Source organism: Centrocercus urophasianus, unplaced genomic scaffold (assembly GCF_019232065.1).
Source record: "Centrocercus urophasianus isolate 14NV4802_14NV808 unplaced genomic scaffold, USGS_Curo_1.0 seq_14, whole genome shotgun sequence".
Lineage (NCBI taxonomy): Eukaryota > Metazoa > Chordata > Aves > Galliformes > Phasianidae > Centrocercus > Centrocercus urophasianus.
In genome coordinates, this window is record NW_024884586.1 from 27,462,756 (window position 1) to 27,482,896 (window position 20,141).

The following is a 20,141-nucleotide window of genomic DNA, read 5'->3' on the forward strand; positions in this document are numbered from 1 at the left end:
GTTGAAATAAATGCGTTCCTTCCACTCCTTCCGATGCGCTCAGAGCAATCTGCCCATGTCACGCTCACGCCAGTTAACACTTTACAGCACATAAGCAGGTACGCATCGAATCCTACGACTAAGCGGGCTCTGAAATGTCTTTTTTGCCCGTTTGTTTTTTTAATTTAAGCAACGTTTTGTTTAAACCCAAGCTGAACTGTACGCTGTCACTGCAGACCGAACACAGCCGGTTCGGTACGGTCAGGGCGCTCCACCCGTACGGGAGACGAAAGGGTCCGCAGCCCGCAGCACCCAGCGCCGCGGGGGCACCGCGCTGTGCCGAGCCGCTCTTCGGCACCGGCAGAGCCCGGCTCAGTCTGGCTGCCCGCCGCGGCTTCTGTTCCCAACTAATTCCCGACGCTGTAACCGACAGCCGAGTCACTTCATTAAACTGACTGACTCCATCTGAAATAAGGTGTTCAAAACACGCATGTGACAGGGACACGGAGAATTAAGAGGGCCGGTTTTGAGGGGCAAACGGCGAAGGCAGGCTGGCGGTGCGCGAAGCAGGGAGCCGGGCAGGGTGCGAGTCGCCACGGCCGGGGCTTCGCGGCCGGCAGCAGCACCGAAGCGGCTTCCCGGCGGCTCCGAGGAGAGCGGCCGCCAGTGCCGTCTGAGCAGACGGAGGCGGAATGGGACACGCGGCGGGGGCGGAACGGCAGCACCTGCCGGACCGGGCCGGGCTGCGCCCAGCGCTGGGGCCGCCCCGCCAGTGCCTGCTCCCTCCCTCGCTCCCACCCTGGCCGCCCTCGCCTGCCCAGTGCCCATGCGCCCCGGGAGAGGTTTAAGGCGTGCGCGGCGGCAGCTGCGACACAGCGTTGCGGAGGTGCAACCCGGTGAGGACATCGGCTAGGTTGCGCTGCGCCTGTCTTCGCGCCCGGGAGCGTGCCCTACCACCATGCAGCTCACCCCCTTTCTCCTCGGTGCGTACCGCGTCTACGGGGCGACCCGAGCCGGTGCGACCCGGCCCGACCCGACCCGCTCTCTATCTCTCCGTAGGCGTCTTCTTGCTCTGCGGCCCCGCGCGCGGGAGTGACAGCTCAGGTGAGCGTGCGGTCCTCTGCCCCGCACGGCGGCAGGACGCGTCTGCGGGGCTGGCTTTGAGAGCCGGCGTGTCCTTTGGGGTATGAGTGGCGCAAAGGCCGGGAAAGGGGGGGATGAGAATGCAGAGGGGCACGGGAGGTGTATGGAAGTGTTTCCGCTCTTCTCCCTCCTGGTCTGAACGTAGCGGTAACAAACGTGTGTGCCCGGGGGAGTGCCGTGTGTGTGTGTGTGCCGCTGTGTGCAGCGGGGTGCCCGAGCACCGACAGCGCGAGGATCCCCAGCGCGATTTTGCCTGTGAAATCGATATGAGTTTTGTGCGCCCGCACCGCCGTCAACGCGACCTGGAAAGCAAAGAGCGAACTGAACGCACCTAGCGGTGCGGGAGCTGCTACGTGACCTGAGGGACTGCATCCCCGCCTCTGGAGAACGGGTGTCCGAAGCCTGTCAAACCGAGGCAACCGCGAGCCGCAGGAAACGCCGCAAGAAGTGTCCGACGGATGCGAGCCGCGCGGTCGGCCCTTCTAGCGCAGGGGAGGGCGGGCAGGAGACCCGGCAGCGCCCGCCTGGTTATCGCCCTGTCCGCGGCCGGTGAGTGACCTGCGGCTTCCGGGCGATCGCTCGGGGTCCCTTCAGCAGGAAGCGGTTGTTGTTATCGAGATAATAGCCGTACGTCACAGGACTGCTGTGACTGAAGAATAAAACAACAGAACAGCGACAGAAAACCTACAGCAAGCAACCCCGGTTCCTTTTGTTGTTTTACAGGTGCATCACAGGTGAAATATCAGCGGGAAGCAAATGAAAAGTTTTTTGTAATGCTTTCTCCCATGGCTGGAGAAGAAGCCTCTAATTAGAAGGTATCTGGGACCAACTAACGTAATGTTAAGGGGATGCTGGCAAATATGATTGAGCTAGAAGCATGCATAAACTTTTATGGGGGGGGAAAAAAAAAAAGGTTAAAATTCTGACATTCAAAGTAATGCGAGAACATCGAGCTCCCTTGAATATCTGCCTTATTTATGCTTGTAGCTACTCAGGGAGATCTTTTCTCATAGTTCCCTTTTAACAAATACACACAAATACAGCCAAGTACTACGACTGCGGCTGTCATACACGAGGTGACTGTATATGGATATATGTATGTATATGGTAATGACTGTGGTGGGTGCACACTGACATATGGTAGTAAGTGAACTTAATTTGAACAGAAAAGTGCAAATCTCAGATTAAAATAAGTAATACAGCCCTGATGCTTTTTAAAATTGCATTGCTCCTCGTACCGAGATACGTACTGAACATAGCACAAATAAGTATTTAATCTATGAACATGCTTTCCAAAATGTAAGCAGGTATATTTCTACCAACATGGTTTTCTTCTGCTACGGACAAGGCTGGTAGGAATAGTCAATGCATGACATATAAATCCAGGTTTGTCTGAAGCCTCAAGACAAAAAAAAAAAAAAAAATCAAACAAACCTCCAAACCTTCCTGTTCTGAAGAGGAAATTCAGACCTGTATAAAACATACATACAAAAAAAAAAAAAAAAAAAAAAAAAGCCCCTATCTATTTTATGGCCTGTAAAGATATCTTGGTCTTAGGAGTCCCTGACACTTATAACCTACATAGATTTTTATTTTTTTTTTTTCTTGCATGAAGTCTAATTTTCCAAAACAATACATGGAAATTTCAAGGTTAGAGCTCAAATCTCAGCATTGATTTCATTTTTCTAGAGTCTTAGTGACTCCTGTCAAAAATGAAGTGAGGACTTCTTATAGGTGGGCATAAGACAATGCTATTCAGAGCAAATCAAAGTATGTGGGATGAGGCAACAAAAATATCAAACTGATGGAAAGATTGAAAGCATGGTTACCAGTGTGTCAGCACAGAAGTGAGCCTTCACTTTTTTTTTTCTTTTTTTAGGTCTACAGCGAAGGAAGACATTCATCCCTGCCTTTAAATATGGCTTGAAACAGGAAGAAATACAGTTGTTGTTTGTTTTTTTTTGTGTACAGATTTTTCGGAATGCCTTGAAGTAGTGTCTCCATAAGGCTTAAGGAGTGTGTCTTGACAGAGCGGGTTTATGGTCATTTTTTATAGACTAAAGTGTTATTTTCACATATACAGAGGTCTCTGCTTTCCATTGAACTTCAGACTGGGTAGAGGTCTTGGACTGAGTCCTTTCTTGTTAACTGCAAGCTTATCCTTCCTCTATCTAAAAAATGCATGGCTTTAGACCTTAAGCATTCATGAAATTGGTAAGAGTACTGGGTCACATAAGTATCCAGAGAAATATTACAAGCACTGCTGTTCTTGCATTCTTAAATCACAGTGATTATGACGCTTGGGTTTTATGTTACTGGTTCTGCAAAGATAAATTACTGTGGATATGCTAACAACAACAACTACTTTCTTAAATTTGAGTAGCAGTGCCTCACAAAACTTGGCAAGAATGATTACCGTGTAAGCAGGTAGAGAACCTCTGTATGATCCAGTGTTCAGGTATGATTAATGCACTCTAAGTTCATATTGGGCTGCTTGTGATTTTTACAGGATTCATTAAATAACAGGGAGAAACAAAATCACTGCAAAGCTGGTACCATTAATTTTGGTACCCACTACTTACTATCTTGATAGTGTTCTTGATAGTGTTCCTGACATTGCTAATGTTAGTTCCAAAATTATAGCTTAGGAAGCTGTATCTACACAGCAAAATAAAATAAACTACTTTTTAATTAACAGCATAAGTACTTAAAGTCAAATTGTATGTTACAAAACTTTCATTGTTGATCCAACTGAGCTGTGAGCTGGTAAAGGTCCTAGCTGCAGTGTGTCAGCTCTTCACACAGCAGCAATTTGGTGTCTCCCATCTGGAGTACCTCTTACAAGGTACAGATGAGGATCTTTAGGCAGCCAGTACATAGAAAAGGTATTGGGCTTCAGTATACATCTGTGTTTCCTTGGCTAGAAAAAACATAGCCAGGTTTCTCCATGATCACCACCATCTTCAAAGTGATCAGAAATGTAAAATGTTGGTTTGACATGACTGTATTTAGAGAGTGTCTGCTAGTGAGAGAAACGCAGATCTCCAAGCAATAAGGCATGTGTTAATTAGACATATCCAATTGTATTCATATGTGCAGCCTGCCAAGGAACTCAGTCAGGGTAAGTACATTAGAAGTGGCAGGTATTACAAACTTCCTGTGGTGTTTAGCACTTTTGGAGGCTGGAAAAATGTTCCAGGGCACACAGCACAAGTTGTACTGCAAGACTGGATTACCTTTAGTGCCTATTGCAGTGATTCCTCTAAGAGTATCTAGCTTTCTGGCTGTTGTTTGATGGCCTTGGTAGTTGTCACTTGATGGATGTTATTTCATTATGAAATACAAAATATCTTAGCACTTCTAACACTGGAACTGATGAGCTTCTAGGTATAAGCATGGTCATTCTGCTTATTTTGCAGACTTCTGTTTTTAAGGCAAAGATGTAAGACTAAACATGGATAGGATGTGGATAGGGAAGACTGCGTAAGGCCTAAAAAAAATTTCTTTGTTTTTAGGAAACTTGATAATAAGACTAAAGAACTTTAGTGGCTCATACTAAGTAGACATCTTCTATTATTTTGAAAGGAGGAAGTGAAAAAGCATTTCCTGCTTTTATTTCCCCCTTCACCTGGACTATATAGACATACTCAGCATATTTAAGTAACATCTTAGTGGTGACAAATAGCTGCTAAGGTTTTTTAGGAAGATGTAATTAGATAGCTTACTGTAGTTTACATATAGTATTAATGAGGAATAGGTATACTTAAAAAGCAAAACTACACATATGTTCTGTAAACACATCTGTTAAATTTATGCAGCAGAAGTGATCAGACACGCTTCACTGTGTACATTTCCAGCTGTAGATGTTCTGATTGTTAGCTTTAAAGTCAGTGAGATTAGCAGGAGGCACCACAGCAATGTAATCTCTTCCATCTGCTGATTAGGAACAGCACATGCTCCAAAAGCAGTCTTTCAAATAGCGGCAGCTTATTTTGGGGTCAATAAACACTTTGGGTTAAGAGTAGAAAGGGTGGGGAGGGAAGCAGGCGTGAGATGGAACACTAATCCATGAAACACACGCTCATGGTGTATGCACCTAATTGTTAGCTAGACTCTGTCAGCTCTCAATATCATAGAAAGGCTACAGAAGAGGTTCTTGCACCTACTAGTTCTTAGTGGTGGCAAGACGTGCTCTTGGGAATTTCAGAATATCCAGTCATGAGTTGAACTTATGATGATGAATTGGTTGATCTAAGCTAAAACCCTAACTTGCTATGCTACCAGACTGCACCATTTAGCAGCAAGATGGTAGTTAAGTATACAAGATCATGACCTCTAAGTTTTGAAATGAAAAAGCTTCAGTCCAGCAGGCAAAACTTAACATTGGTATACACCTGTCTGTGTGTGTAGGTGTATGAACACGTAAGCACAGTAAAAGCCAAAGGATGATAACTTGGGGAGCAACTTTCAAGGAAAAAAAAAAACAGAATTCTTACATGAAAAATTCATGTGCTGAAAACCAGTAAATAATTTTAGTCTCACTGACTGAATCTTAGCATTATCTCCACAAATGTGATGATTTAATATTAATTGCAGTGAGCTGATATGAATGTCTGAGATGCAGTTAGTCTTGCTGGAGCAGAAAGATTGGTACTCCCTTTTTGCTTTTCTACTGGCTTCAGTAGGGTTTACTGCAGAAGCTCAGGGAGATGGCTGCTGTCAACCTGTTCCATGAATGACACCAGACAGAGGCTTCCCAGGCAGTACAAAGGTTGCCCATGGCTGCAGAGCACTATGAGGATGTCTGGGTTCTTTGGTTCCTGTCCTGGAGAGTGCCATTCCCTCTTGTGCCCGCCAGCCCTCTAGGTTTTTTTCCCTGGCCTTTCTCTCTGCGGTAAATTTGCACATGTTGTGAATTGCTGCTGTTTTCCTCTGTACTGTTCCTGGATATTATTCTAATGTTTAGTGTTTCCTGTTCTTTTTTTTTTAAAAGCTTTTCTGAACTTTTCTGCCTCTCTTTTTTTTTTTTTTTTTTTTTTTTTCCATAAATTGAGAACTGCATTGTACTTGTCATAGTTGCACACCTGTAAGTGCCAAAGAGACCTTTACAGACATACAGAAGCACAGGATGAGAGGCTGTACCTAATTTCAAATTCAAACAGTGCTTCATATTTGGCAACAGAGAGGCTTGCTTAAGAACAATAACAAAAAAATTGGATTTTTCAGGTCACAAGTTTTTCTTTTTCTTTAGCTTCCACTGCTATCACATGCTTTACAAGAGGACTTGACCTTAGAAAGGAGACAGAAGATGTCCTTTGCCCAGCAAACTGTCCTCTGTGGCAATTCTACGTCTTTGGGGATGGAGTTTATGCCTCTCTTTCCAGTGTCTGTGGAGCTGCCATACACAGGTAAGTCAGATGACTGATTGTTAATCCTTGTATTAAGTGAGTCTATATACAATCTTGCTATTTTCTAAATGCTATCCTTTTGATGCCATTATAATGAAGATTCTTAAGGACTTTAGATAGCTTCCTAATATAACTGGAATGTCATTAGAAGAACAGACCATACCTGTGGGGGTAAAAGTGGGTGGTTTGCAAGTGTTCTTGAAAACAACAAAGCTAGTGATGCTGAAAAGCAGCAGTCAGGCTTCCCTTGTAAGGTAACGTTTGTTACTAGCAGACGTAGATATACAATCTAAAAAAGCAACTAACAGGAGAATAAAAGCAAATTAAGTTTTTACTTTAGTTTCTATGACATCTCTCCTGAAACTGTTAAAATCTGTTTAAGCAAAAAAACCTAGGCATGATTTGGGTGAATGTCATCCATGTGGACAGTTTTTAGCATTTCATTTCTGTGTGGTCACTGGAGAAACCTTTCATGTTTGCTAGGCAGCAGCCTTAAACCTCTCCTTCCAGTGGCTGTGGTTTGACTGCTAAGGAAGCTCCATCCACAAAATCTGGGGGTGTTTGTTTCCCCCCTTCCCTGCAGCCCAAATTGACTGCATTAGCTGCAGGAAATCAGCAAGTGCTGTGGCTCAGCTGCAACATCTGCTTTACTCCAGTTTTTCATTTACTGTGCCTTAGTGGAATCTCTCATTAATTTAAGCGAGAGTTAGTAAAAGTGATTCTAATTCTCATAATTTTTTTAGAACAGCACCAGGAAAATCAACATTTTTACAAAAGGAGGTACAAGAAATAAAAAGTTCAGATTTTTTTTTTCCTATGTGCAATAAAGCACAGACATCTGTACGTCATGTAGCTCTCTGCTGAAGTTCGTATCTTATAAATTGTGTGTTAACTTTCTCCAACTAGGAAGCAAAGGCTTATGCAATATATTTTTTTTTCCACAGCATACATCAACACATATTATACTCTCTCTGAAATACGCAGTTTTAAAAACAAAACAAAAAGCTGTTTCTAACCACTCAAGTGTTCTAGCAGCAACAAAGGGATTAAAATGTATCTTCTAATCTGATTCTTCATATGCCAGTGTAAATGAACTAAATCCAAGTCTCCTGAATTAATTGTAGTTTAGCACTCTGGAGGGGAGGAAAAAAAAAAAAGGAATATAGGTGAAATATTCTTTAGAATATTCTCTATTCCCTTTTCCTGAAGGACCTCCTTTAAGCTAGATGCCACTAGTCCATCAACCTTTCACATTTAGCACAGAATTTTCTATCTATGAGCATTTCCCCAAGCTATGAGCACTTCCCCAAGAAGTGACAAATGCTGGTCCTAGTCAATATGAATTGCTGGATGAGGAGAGGAAACTGTTGTTCAGGTCTCTGCTAACTTCAGCCTACAGAAGCCAGTTAAAACATACCAAAGACTTGTTCCTTCCAGTTCTGTGTTGCAGTGGCTAAACTCCATCTTGGTGTCAAAGTAATTCAAAAAATATGTTGCTAATAGGTAATTACCTCTCTTGTTGTATAATCATATATGTGTTTTGAGAATTTCAGAAATTTCTTCCAAACGACTGAAACAATCACATGTAGTTCAAAGCTGTGTGTGCCATCATTTTGGGGAGAAGTGCTTATTTAAATTTTTTAAACTGAAGAATGACTGTGAGAATTGTTAGTTCCTCTTCCCAAACACACATGCCAGTTTGCATGTGCTGGGTCCAAACTGAGGCTCAATTCCTAAACTTCTACATGCACCAAATAATGCTAATTCCTATGAGTAGTTCTACTGTGACGTGACCATTACTGCAAGAAAAATACTACATTGTGCATTTTAAAGAATTTATCAGAATGTAGCTGTGAAGAATTCTGAATGCTAGATATGAATGAGTTTTCTGCTAGCTTTAGTTTGTTACATTTGGCTTTTTATCTTTTTTTTCTCTTCTTATTTTACATGTAATTACTCTCAGGAAACAGAGTATTTATTTAATACTGTTCTTTTTCTGGGCAGAAGAAATTGTTTTAGTTGTCAGGGGGAAGAATGGAGAACCTCCTACTAAGCTGATGCTATACAAGCATGAAGAATTGAGTTAAATCTACTACTGAGTGATTAATTGGATTAATAATCAGAAGGTCAAATTAAGGACTCAGTTCTCAGTTTGTGCAGCTCTGTTCTGCCAATTCTGCTAAACGGAGACCTAACTTAACACAGTGTTTAGATGCTAAATAGACATGCACATTTTTTTATAACTAGCCACAGGCTGGGAGCACCTCTAAATAAACATCAAGTTCCCTCAAATCAAGTGAACAAAACCAAATTGTGGTATTAGCAAATATGGCTGTAAATCAACTACAAGCACTGATGGACCCTGAGCAGCTGTAACATTTGCTACAAGGCTACTGATAGAAGGGTTGTCTGGCTTCTGAGCACCAGCAGATCCCCTGGAAAACTTTGCTGTATAGGCTGCTTCTGCTGCTGAGCCTTCTTTCTTGCCAAAAGCAATATAGTGCAGAGCAGGCAGAGTAAGCAGAACCTAGAGGGCCAGAAGATGCTGGCATGAAACCCGGAACAGCTCCCTGTTGCTGAATTGATTGTAGTCAGGCAGCAGTAGGTGGCCGCAGCTTGGAGAAGGGAGTGGGGAAAGACGAACAATGTGAAAAGAGTTTCTGCTGGTAAAAGGGAGAAAAGATGATTTGGCTGTCTTGTCTGTTTTTTTGCCTCCTGAAAATAACTCCTTTCATCCAAGGGCCCTACAGGAAATGCTGCTGCTTATCACAGTTAGCAATGGTAATAGGAACTTCAGATCAAAATTACGTTCCTTGTGCGGCAGCTCTTTCTACCCTCCCTTGAGGTAAAAAAGCAGGTTATGGACCCATAGGTATTTATGATTAATGTGATGATTAGCATAAAACCATGCTGTGTGAGATTCTGAGCAAACACTTAGCTTCTGGTCTGCAAGATGAGTCTGCTCAGTATGTACCACTACTAACAGTCCACTTCAGAGAATCACAGAATGAGCAGGGCTGAAAAGGACCACTGCTATGTGCAGGGTTGCCAACCACTAGACCAGGCTGCCCAGAGCCACATGCAGCCTGGCCTTGAATGCCTTTAGCAGCATTTGCACCACTTGCAGCACCGCTACCCTTGTGCTCAGTGCCTTTCCTTAGAGTAGAACACCTTGTTAATGCTGAAATCTCTCTCCTCACTATTTGACAGTAAGGAGAAATCTGAAGTGCTGTTTGCATTTGCCAGTTTTTAAACCTGACTTTAAACTCAAGCACTCAGGATAACTTTATTAAAGTTCCTCTGTCTATACGACATACATATAAAAGATAAAAAGGTACCTGAAACCACCATCATAATTCTTTCACTGCATAAGAATAAAAATATATATAACCACAATTTCATATAGAAATGCAAATCATGTCTGAGTGTATTTTAAGTAGGCCACAAGGAGATTTATGTGGAAACTCTGATACTGACACCCAGAGCTCATATTACCACAAATACATACAAGATTTTTCTAAACTCTGGTCTTGATTATTTCACAGTGCTTTAAATCAATCAAATTGGGACCTTTCTTCAAGCAGGAAACCAAACAGATAAAAAAAGTAAACACAGAGTCACACATTGCAGCATTTCAGTAATCTTGAAACAGTTGTTTGTATTCCACAGTACTGTACCTGCCCAAATGCTACAGATTGTTAACTTTTTCCTTCTATTTAGACAAGCTCCACATTGAATTTTGGCTCTGAATAATGGAATCCATTCTCCCAGTAGCATATAAAAAGAAATCTGGGAAAAAAAGTTCTGAAGCCTCTGACTGTCCCAACACTGCAACCTCTCTGCCTGCAGTAACAAATGAAGTTCTCTTTTTAACCCTGAAGTTTCTTATGCACATGTATCTATTGTTCTCTTGGATGTTCATACATCCTATAAGTCTCAGTAGTGCTGACAGTCTCAGCACGTAAGTATCAGCAAGATTTTCAAACTAGTCTTGCATAACCAGCAGATCTGGCAGGCAATCTCAGAACGTGTTCATTAAGCCATGAAATGAAGCTCGATGAAAGAATAATGATAGTGGCCTTCTCTAAGGAGGTTTTGGGCTCAAATCTCTACTCAGTTTTAGAAAACTTCCTCAGTGTTTTCTTTTCACTTCTACATTTATGTACTGACTGTTCTAGGGTGGCAGAGGGGGTATAATAGTCTTATAATACCAAAAGTGATTTTGTAAGATCTTTTTAATCAGTAAGCCTTCTGGCTTTTTTAAATTAACCCATCATAACTGTGTATTTAAGATGTGTATGCTTAAAGTGACGAAGATAGGAAATAGCAAATCATATCTAAGTATTCCAAAGTTTGAAGTTTCTAGTTTACGTTTCTATCAGTGAAAATTACTCAGCTGTATAGCTTCTACTGCCAATACACTATGTCCAAGTGTAGAGAGAAAGCAATCAGGGATTTTACGTTGATTGAATACGCGTTCTATTTATTTTATTAAGTTCAAATATCATACCTTAATTTTTACTATGGGTGAAAGTGAAGAAGAAGATATTTTAGGTTCCGTTCTTGTATATATCAGTAATCTGATGATTGCCATCAATAATGTCTACAATTTCTTACTGCAGTCTGTGTGGATGCATAACACAGTATCTACCATAACAATTACTACTGCAAGCAGTGTTTTCCTCCAGGTTTTTTTAATCATTTTGCAGTAAGCATGCTTCATTTTGTTTTGGATACAAATATTTAGGAGTCATAAAGAATGTAAATATATTTTTTGCTGTAGCTTTTTCATCAGGAATTAGTGTGTTCTGCTGCAGTGAGAACAGCTGGAATTTTAGAACTTCTTGGTATTTTTTTCTAAGCCTGTGTGATGTCCTGCAGAATAGCTTGCCTTAACAATCTTTTCAATCCCTCGTAGTTAGTTTTAGCATGAACACAACCAGTTGCCTAAATGGTATCTTTTTCAGGAGGTTACTGTTCAATATATAGTGTCCAATGATTATAAAGCTTTATTTTCTTGTAATTAAAATGTCTGATTTGTATTAATTTTTTTTTTCCTCTCTCAGAGGGGTGATCACCAATGCAGGAGGAGCTGTAAGAGTACAGACTCTCCCAGGACAGGAAAACTACCCAGCTGTAAATGCCAATGGGATCCAGTCTCAGGTGCTCTCTAGATGGGCTTCATCTTTCTCAGTGACTCGTAGGTGGATCACACTTACTACTTTGCAAACTGTATTCCAGATATTAACAGAAGGCTAGGAAACTTTTTCAGTGTGCTTATATATACAAATAATGTGATTTGTATATGAAATGCAAAAATTTTCACTTCTAACTAATTTCACCTTCATTTTTTTTGACTATTTGCTTGAAATAAATCCGTTCTAGCTAGATTAGTCCTTCTAGATAATACAGAAAGTCTCTAGACTACTTCTAGTAAACTGTTGGAAATTCAGTATTCTTATAGCACACAATTTCATCTAAATACGCTGAAATAACATTAATCTGTTCTTCTAATATTTTAGCAGGTACCAGCAACCTGGTGCTTGAAGCAGTGGGACGATCAGTGTCAACAGCACGGCCTGCTACAGGTACCAGCCAGATCTCTCCAACAGTGGAGGTCCCCTGCGTTAAGATGTGCTATAGGGCTCGAGTCCCTGACTAACACGCTAAGTTTCACAGGATGTATTTATAAAGAAGAAAGCATATGTGAAATTCATTTCTCTGTGTATCTCATCAGGAAAAGGAAGAATTATAATCAGATTGATTCTGATTTCATAGCATTTGTGTAAATGAAGAAACACTTGAATGAATTTGGAAAAGTGATGTAGGTAACATAAAGGAAGAGTCTGTGAGCTCATGGGATATTCATTCCTATTAAATGACAGAGAAGATGGATTATGCATTCCTTTTCACAGAAATACTTAACAACTAAGTGCTGTCAGGATTTATGAAGCAGAAATTTGGATGGTATGTGAATTTCTATACAGAAAATATCACCACTAAAAGGCTAGATCAGTTTTTATGAAGGTTAGTGGCATATACACATTGGACTTAGGTCTCATTTGTGAACAGCACATCTGCTCTACAGTTTAAGTCCCAGCTTGCTTCCAAAGCACAAAAACTGTCCCTGTTCAGCAGATAGTTAAGTGAGAAATAGTGAAAACTGAGAAACAGTAGGGCTTGGGATGCTGAGTGGTTTCTGTATAAGCCTTTCTGTACACATTTCAGTAATCAGCTAGACAGGTGTAAAAAGGAAGGTTAAATTGTTTCATCTGAAAAATAATATTCTCCAAAGAGCAAAGAAATAGCACTGCATCTGTAACTATTGAACTGACTGAAGAATGATGCAGTTCCATGCCAATTTTCACTGAGGACAGACTGCAATGCAACTCTTAAGAGTCTAAGCTTCTTCCATACGTCTTGTTGTTCTTAAATGATCCATGCTGTATCCTTTATTAAAGGCAAAAGACCTAAGAAGCCCCTTGAGAAAAAGGCTGGAAACAAAGGTAGGAATTCAGAGGTTTAACTTTTGAAAAACACAATCCTAACATTTATTTGGTGCTAAGTAAGTCTAATTATTTTGAATGCTCACAGACTGTAAAGCTGACATTGCATTTCTCATTGATGGAAGTTACAACATCGGCCAACGTAGATTTAATCTGCAGAAAAACTTCGTTGGAAAAGTAGCGGTAATGTTGGGAATTGGCACGGAAGGGCCTCATGTTGGAGTTGTACAAGCCAGGTAATAGCAGACATAACCAAGAGACAATTAAGAGAACTAATGTATGTTTTGCAGAACAGTGTTTGCTCGATAATGGCGGAAGAAAGCAAGAGAAGATAACTCAGCTTGGAGCATTGTTTGTTGTGCTACCCTGAGAGATGTCCATGTGAAGACATAACAAACCTGATCATCTTCTGCCTCTGTGACACTTACACACAAATGCATTTAGTTTAACACCTGGCATGATCAAATTTTTTTCTGTATACATTTTAAACCTAGTATTTCCTGCCGCTCAATAAGCTTAAGAAATGTGCTGCCCTTAATTTGTCCACTCTGATAAATTATTTCTCTGGCTACAGATTCAGTACATTATTATGTAAGGATTATTGTCTACATTTTTAATTACTGTATATGAACAAGAACAAAATGATTCAAACTCAAATTTAGCTTGCTAATACCATGGAGGTCTGAAAAGTAGACTACGTAGTTCATTAATGTTTTATTTTTCTGCAGTGAGCATCCAAAAATTGAATTCTATCTGAAAAACTTCACTGCCGCAAAGGAGGTTTTGTTTGCCATAAAGGAATTAGGGTTCAGAGGAGGCAATTCCAACACAGGTGAGTTTGTACCTCAGTGAAAACAGATGTTATTACTTTACATAAGTGAAACATATTTCTATCTGTACATATTTAAGAAAGTAATTTAAATGCTCCATTTTCAATTCCATTTTCAGAAGTTCAGGTTGCTTACTGTATATTTTATTAGTGCAAATGTGTGTTAAAACAGTAATCAGCTTTTCACTTCTAACAGAGTGGCATTGTGAGACAAATTCTTGTCTAAAAGGCTTTACATTTCTTTCCTATTGAATGGTAGTGGCTAGTTAAGTAATAAGTAGTTGTGAAGGGATATTTGCCAAACAAGGAAGCTAGGCTTTCCAGATATGTTGTATTTTACAAGCTAAATTTAATTAGCTTCTCAAATTTTTTCCCTCCAATTCAGATAGCAGGCACTAATATATCTGCTTAGCATAAAACAAGACCTGTAGGGAGGGAAATTTGCTTTAACTTTTTATTTGAAATAGGCAAAAGGTTACTCAAGCTTCATAATTACTCAGATATTCTGAGATGCTGTTTCCTTGGTTTGCTGAGTTACACCTGTAGTCGTAATTAAAATTCAGCACAGTTTTATCTACAAAACTGGTACCAAAATGTTACTGTATTATTTCTTCACATTCTTTTTCTGTTCAAAACTAGGGAAAGCTCTGAAACATGCAGCTCAGAAATTCTTCTCTATGGAAAATGGAGCACGCAAAGGAATACCCAAAATCATTGTAGTGTTTCTAGATGGCTGGCCCTCAGATGATTTAGAAGAAGCTGGTATAGTGGCCAGAGAATTTGGAGTCAATGTGTTCATTGTGTCTGTAGCAAAACCCACAACAGAGGAACTGGGAATGGTACAAGACATTGGTTTTATTGACAAAGTAAGAGAATGTAATTATTCATTTTTCATTCATGGGTATGTCTAGATAATGTACTTCATGCTGGAATTCTAATGAGCTAAGTCTTACACATATAATAAAAGATATTCTTCCAAATAATACAAGAGGAAAAAAACCTAAGAAATCACTAGGAAGCCTAAAGTAAGCAGTAGCAGAGATTTGAATAAATCTATTAGTTTCTTCTTACTAAATTACATGCAACTGCTGGACTATTTTCTTGCTAAAGGGTCTGCACAAAGGTACCAAAATGCTGTTGCCATCCTCCCAGTGCAGAGCCTTGGCAAAGCTGTAGCTCTTGGACTTTGCGCTGCACGAAGATTTTCATAGCAAGGGATTCTCCTATCTCAACCATAACTAAACTTGTTGAAGCAAAGAAGTACGGGTATATGTCCTATCATGAAATGACAGGGAGACCTATCTTTCAGTATATGATCTGAGGAATTGTTTTGTTACTTCGGCTACAACAAGGACAGAAAAGATTGACAAATGCATCCTACTGAGTTTGTATGCAAGACATTCATCTTGGATGAACAGTTTTCAATCTTGCTCTATAGGAATCAATAACAGAACTCAAACAGTTCTCACAAGTGCTTTCTAAGCACTAGTTTACTACTTCGTGTTTCATAGGTAGGTTTTAAATATTTTATTTCAGCAGAAAGTTCATAACTTAGCATGAACAAAGCACTGTGGCTCTGCAGCTTCTATGCACAAGACAGTTTGCTTCCGATCCCAGACAGGTCCAACTTGTGTGGACTTACAGACACAGAACAGAATGGCCTTACATGGCCGAGCCTTGTCCGCTTGCCTTCTGCATTTTGATTTGAGCAACATTGCTTACCACAGTTGGAGAGCCAATTTTAAATGTAATCCCCTTCTCAATTGCTTTGCACTTGACATACATACTGTACCATATATGACATATACTATAGAAACCAAAGGAAAAACAAATTTTACTTCAAAAATAACCTGGGCATATATTTCTACTCAGATATGCGTCTGTACTTACGATGTGTGACAGGTTTGGCTTTTTTTTTTTTTTTTTTTTTTTTTTTTTTTTTTTTTTTAAGATTATGATGTTAAAATGGAAAATACAGAAACCTAATTTTCAGTGAGTGAAGAAAAAGGCAAAACTTCCACTCCTTTGGATAGTTAGCAGCCAGAGCTTAGCTCACGTCCTAAGAACATAAGTAAAATTTCAAGTTTTTAAGGTTCTCAGTAATAAAATGAAATGTTCTGAAATTTCTGATGGGGAAAAGTTTAATTGTCTGTTTACTGTGTACAGAACCTATTTTGGTAATTTGCCTTTTGACTTTTTGTTTTCAAATAGGCTGTCTGTCGAAACAATGGCTTCTTCTCTTACCAAATGCCCAGCTGGTTTGGCACCACCAAGTATGTAAAACCTCTTGTCCAAAAACTGTGTTCACATGAGCAAATGTTGTGTAGCAAGACATGCTATAACTCTGTCAACATAGGCTTCTTGATAGACGGTTCTAGCAGTGTTGGAGAGAGCAACTTCCGACTCATGCTTGAATTCATCAGCAATGTTGCAAAGGCTTTTGAGATCTCTGATATTGGTTCCAAGATTGCAACTGTGCAGTTCACGTATGACCAGCGTACTGAGTTCAGCTTCACAGATTACACCACAAAGGAAAAGGTCCTCTCTGCTATCCGAAACATTCGTTACATGAGCGGTGGCACTGCTACTGGTGATGCCATTTCTTTCACAACCAGAAACGTATTTGGGCCAGTGAAGGATGGAGCAAACAAAAATTTCCTTGTAATTCTGACTGATGGTCAGTCTTACGATGATGTTAGAGGACCTGCTGTTGCTGCACAAAAAGCAGGTAAATGATCCTCATAGGCAGTGGGAGTTGATTCATCCCATTTCTGCTGTATTGTCTGTATCAAGATTTTAAATTTTAAATTATGCTCTAGAGAGCAAATAAAGTAGCATACTTGTCTTAAGTTTAGCAGAACAGGAGCTCTGAGGAACTGTTTTCTATTAGGATGAAAAGTGGGAATATCAAGCCAGGTGTAAGTAGACTCATTCATGGCAACTTCATCTAAAATTTTTCAAAAGGTGCAGTCTTTTCTTCCTAAAAAAGAGAGAAGTTAGTAGATGAAAAATAAAGAGCCATGTAGTGAAGCTCCAACCAGTGATAGCATCTAATATAGCATTATTTTTGTTCTCCATCATATATGGGGAAAAAAAAAAAGTAATTTTGACCAAAAAACATCTTGGGCTTCTGATGCTTGAAAATACTAAGCATTAGGTACGTGAAGGATCCAAATGTATTTTCAAAATTCTTCTAAACAGTAAGTCTTGAAAGACAAGAATTGCTGTGTCACTGCTATGTTCGTATTGATCACCGAAAAACATCTGTGATGCTTACTGGTAAGATACACTAGTATTTCTATCACGGTTCTTTGTTAGACAAGTACTTAATTTCTGATATTTAGTGGCAAAAATCTAATAATCTTTGATAGACTACAGATATTGAAGCACTATTTTCTGTTCTAGATTATTCAATGGATGTAGAAATTGCTTGTTTTTCTTGCAGCAAGGACAAAATGATTTTATGTATTTTCTCTCTTTGCTATACTCTTACATTTTAGGAATAACGGTCTTCTCTGTTGGTGTTGCCTGGGCACCTCTGGATGATCTGAAAGACATGGCTTCTGAACCGAGGGAATCTCACACCTTCTTCACTAGGGAGTTCACTGGATTGGAGCAGATGGTTCCTGATGTTATTCGAGGCATCTGTAAAGATTTTTTGGACTCTAGGCAATAAGACAAATCTGCTGTTGGATAGTTTCTGAAACTAAAATTGTGAGGCTGGAACGGTCCCTTTTAAATAGAAAAATTTCATTACATATATTATCATCATTATGGGATAGAGAAGGGCTACTTTCTGTAGTCAGTTGAGGGTCTTGTGAGCTTGTTAGAGGTTGTACTTGATATGGGAAAGCAGAATTTGGCCAACAGCTATTATTACTTCCAGTACATTTATAGTAGCCTGAGTTTTGAAGCTATGCATATTGTGCACTTATGGCTATCAGTTATCAGCAGCAGAAACAATAGAGTTCTGATATTTTTGCTGTCACTTCCTAGGTGCCTTCTTACAAGTTAAAAATAATACAATTTTAAATACACAATAATATCTTCTGTGAACCTTCCATAGCTTATGATTCTGTATCTTTTTAAGGAGTTCTTTTCATAGTGTTAAGTATTTTCAGTGCTTCAGTTGTGCAATACCCATGCCAGGCAGCTTAAAAAGATATAAGGCAGATGTTTCTCTACTTAAGATATAAACATAATGATTTACAGAGTCATTAAGGTTGGAAATGGCCTCTGAGATCACCAAACCCAACCCTAACCCATCCCCACCATGCCAATCAACCATCTTGGTACGGAGAATGATATTGCCATCTGGTTGGCACAGTTTACACCAAAAGGCATTTATTTACACCCATAGAACAGCATGGTTCTATGACATCATCTGGCACAGAAGCATTGAGAAGCATTTACATCATAGCAGTTCTCTTTGTAGGTCTGAGTCCTAAATATTACAGTTTCCTTACCACTGAAGTCAACTGGGATATTCCTTATATATCTGCTTACCTGCATTTTCTCTAATACCTTATGCTCTCGATTTCAAGAAATTATTATTGGCTGCAAAGTTCCAGATGGGAAACTTGGGCAAAGGGATTAAATTAGAACATACACTGGGGAATGAGCTACCTTTGGATTTCAACCTGGGTGTTTTCAAACCTTGAAACATAACTGGTTTATATAGGATTACAAGGTTAGAAAAGAAGAGAGCAGATGCAAGTGGGATGTGGTAGCTTGCAGAATAACAAGTTCCTAATGCTAGTAAAAATGTTTTTGGAGATGTGTTTCCCTAAAGATGAAAGAACAGTCTTCCTGAAAAATGACCTTTATTTTATTATGAATTTAGAAATATATTAATATTTTTATACCTACATTCACATGGTTAAAATTATGACATGGCTTCCTGAGTTCTTCCAGATGCCAGGAGTGAATAACAGACTTCAAGCATTCTTTAGAAAATAAAGGCTTTTTGCAAGTAAAATACAAGAAAGAAAATCAACCAGCACTTTTCCCATCAATGCAGAATTTTTTAAAAATTTTTTTTTTGGGGGGAGGGGGGAGGGGGGCTATTGATTGCTAAATTCTTAGGTATGGAGTGGCACTGAAGGGATTATATTCATCAGGCTTTTGTTGTGTATTTTTATATAACTTATGACTGGCTATATATTACACTAAACATGAATGGCAAGGATGCCATGTATTTTTCTATTAATTGTTATCCTTAATGTTGTCATGTGTTTATAGAAGAGAGTATTCAGCTATTGCTGTATAAATTCATATCAACTTTGTGAAAAAGTTTAATTTAGCAATTTTTTATAGAAATTTATGTAATGCAAAGAACTGGGACTACAGATATTTCAGTATCCTGTAATATAAAAGTCTTTTTACGGTGAGCCTCATGTAGTACAGCTTGAATAAGTTGTATGTCACATTTCCTGTCTAAATTATTTTAAATCCCCCGTTGGGGTAAAAAAGGAAAAGAAATCCTAAATCATCCTCAGAAGACAAGAATATTTCTTACACAGATTATTTTGGGTTTTTTTTTGTTGCTGTTTTTTTAATTTGGATCAGTCAGTACCAAATTTTTAATAGTTGTTTATATTAAATATGGTGCTAGCTGAATGATCTGAATATAAATCATGCAAACTGGCCAGCACAATCACATTTTTCCTCCCAATTTACTTCTACTGTTGCAAAGAAGATGGCAGCTTTACTGATGTCATTCCTTCACAGAGGAAAAAGATGGTCTGGATTTCCAGAAACTGCAGCACTAAACTGCCCAAATATTTCCATTTTACCAGAATGGTGATGACATTATTTGTACTTTCACAGTGCCCAATTACACTGAGGTAAGAAATAGCAGGTACAGAGAATACTTCTTTAAATAGGTAAAGTTTATACAGAAGCAAGCATTTGTAAGAACAACTCTGATCTGGAAGTAAGGTCTGTGAGGCACAGCAAAAAGGACTGAGAGCTAGTGAGATACAGAGACACGGTGGAAAGGATGTGAACTGTGCTGTGAGTAGGCTGGTTTGGAGGAGTAACAGCACGGTACAGAGTAACAGGTACGGATTTGAAGCTTGCTTTTGGGTGAGAGGGAAAGCCACATCATGAGAGTTCAGCCTCACGCTGCTGGACCAAGCAGTAAAACAGAGTTGCAGTCACCATCACTCTTGCAAACTCTATTTGGAATACTCCTGCACGTATTAGAATTGCCACTCAGGAATGTGGCCTGCTAGAGAACAACTCTGTTCTCTGCTGAAAATGATCACAGACTCA

The 20,141-nt window shown here is 39.7% G+C and overlaps 1 protein-coding gene across 2 annotated transcripts; it reads left to right on the forward strand.

The window, feature by feature from the left end:
* The first annotated feature begins 868 nt into the window (after positions 1-868).
* Positions 869-20,074, forward strand: COCH (cochlin). 2 transcript variants are annotated; one of them, XM_042814988.1, is made up of 11 exons: positions 869-962; positions 1,039-1,083; positions 6,374-6,530; positions 11,597-11,730; positions 12,056-12,118; positions 12,992-13,036; positions 13,125-13,272; positions 13,765-13,868; positions 14,505-14,731; positions 16,077-16,593; positions 17,366-20,074. In XM_042814988.1, the coding sequence occupies exons 1-11, from the start codon at positions 938-940 to the stop codon at positions 17,539-17,541; spliced, it is 1,641 nt and encodes a 546-aa protein (XP_042670922.1). In that variant the 5' UTR covers positions 869-937; the 3' UTR covers positions 17,542-20,074. The 2 variants fall into 2 exon arrangements, with proteins under 2 accessions (XP_042670922.1, XP_042670921.1); XM_042814987.1 differs by having other exon boundaries at positions 12,053-12,118; positions 17,366-20,072.
* Positions 20,075-20,141: the final 67 nt, after the last annotated feature.

Coding starts and splice junctions, on each gene's coding strand:
- COCH (XM_042814987.1), top strand. CDS start 938: ATGCAGCTCACCCCCTTTCTCCTCG. Junction 13,273..13,764: donor GTTGGAGTTGTACAAGCCAG/GTAATAGCAGAC, acceptor ATTTTTCTGCAG/TGAGCATCCAAAAATTGAAT. Junction 14,732..16,076: donor ACATTGGTTTTATTGACAAA/GTAAGAGAATGT, acceptor GTTTTCAAATAG/GCTGTCTGTCGAAACAATGG.